Raw genomic sequence first — 1,008 nt, forward strand, 5'->3', positions numbered from 1 at the left:
CAGATGTGCAACTCTTGGAGCGTTCCGGCGATAATATGGCTGAGTTCTGCCTTTCGCTCGTAGTCTCCCTTCGAGGTCCTCTAGCTTTCCGTTTGGAAGTTGATCAGCAGCCTTTTCCAGCCGGTCGGCCATGTAATCGCGGTTTAGTGGATGGTCAGGTAGTTCTACCTTCGCTCCTTCCAGAAGCTTGTCCCGAACCTGAACGGGCAGACCGTACTGCAAATCAAATAAGCAAGTCTGACAGACATTTTTCAGCTTCGCACAAGTCTGACAGACGACCGTCGACTTGTAACGCGCCTTCGGGCCCGGTTTCCACCTGAACAAAAAAGAAATCGCAGTTGCATATGCTGAAGTTGGTCGGGCTGTTTCCGTGGCTGGGACGGCATATTCTTGCACCACTACCTGCATGCTGAGGGAGCACTTCCTGCGCAAGGGGTTTCTTTCCCGCTCAGTTGCCACTGACGAAACATCCGAACAGATCGCTCTTGGAACGGATTCCGACCATTACGCGCTTCAAAAACAAGTTTCACCAAAAGTTCTCCTGACGGACGATAGAAGCGCCGCCGTACATAGGCAGTTACCCATTTCCCAGAAGCCCAGTAAGGAACGGTCACACCGGTTCAATTCTTACCTGAAAGCCGTGTATGGTCTCGTACATATCCTGCATTCTTTGCCTTCCCTGTTTCTCTGCATACGAACATAGGGATTATCACCCAGGCATGTCTCGCAGAGAATCGGGAAATCTGATTGCTCCTGCGTCCGCCCCTTGAAGTCGTGCGCAATGCCGAAGCCGCTCTTCTCCAGCCCCGACATTGTGCTCACTGTCAACACCTCAATCACTAGCAGACAGCTTTGACATAAAGTGGAAAAACCCTTGTCTCTCCACACAAAAAAATGGGGATGCAAACGTGAGAAATGAATTCGTGGCAACGTGGACGAGGTAAAACTGCCGCAGTAACTTTCGCACGCCCGCGGGATGGATCTCAAACCTTTCTCGTCAAAGTGATC

General features: G+C 51.3%; 1 protein-coding gene across 1 annotated transcript; it reads right to left on the reverse strand.

Annotated features, from left to right (window-relative positions):
- Positions 1-154: 154 nt before the first annotated feature.
- Positions 155-813, reverse strand: TGME49_326000 (RNA binding protein, putative; the record flags this gene model as incomplete). Its single annotated transcript, XM_018783085.1, has 3 exons — positions 155-198; positions 264-316; positions 632-813. The coding sequence occupies 3 exons, from the start codon at positions 811-813 to the stop codon at positions 155-157; spliced, it is 279 nt and encodes a 92-aa protein (XP_018634701.1).
- Positions 814-1,008: the final 195 nt, after the last annotated feature.

The sequence above is a fragment of the Toxoplasma gondii genome (genome assembly GCF_000006565.2).
Source record: "Toxoplasma gondii ME49 unplaced genomic scaffold asmbl.1570, whole genome shotgun sequence".
NCBI classification, from domain to species: Eukaryota; Apicomplexa; class Conoidasida; order Eucoccidiorida; family Sarcocystidae; genus Toxoplasma; species Toxoplasma gondii.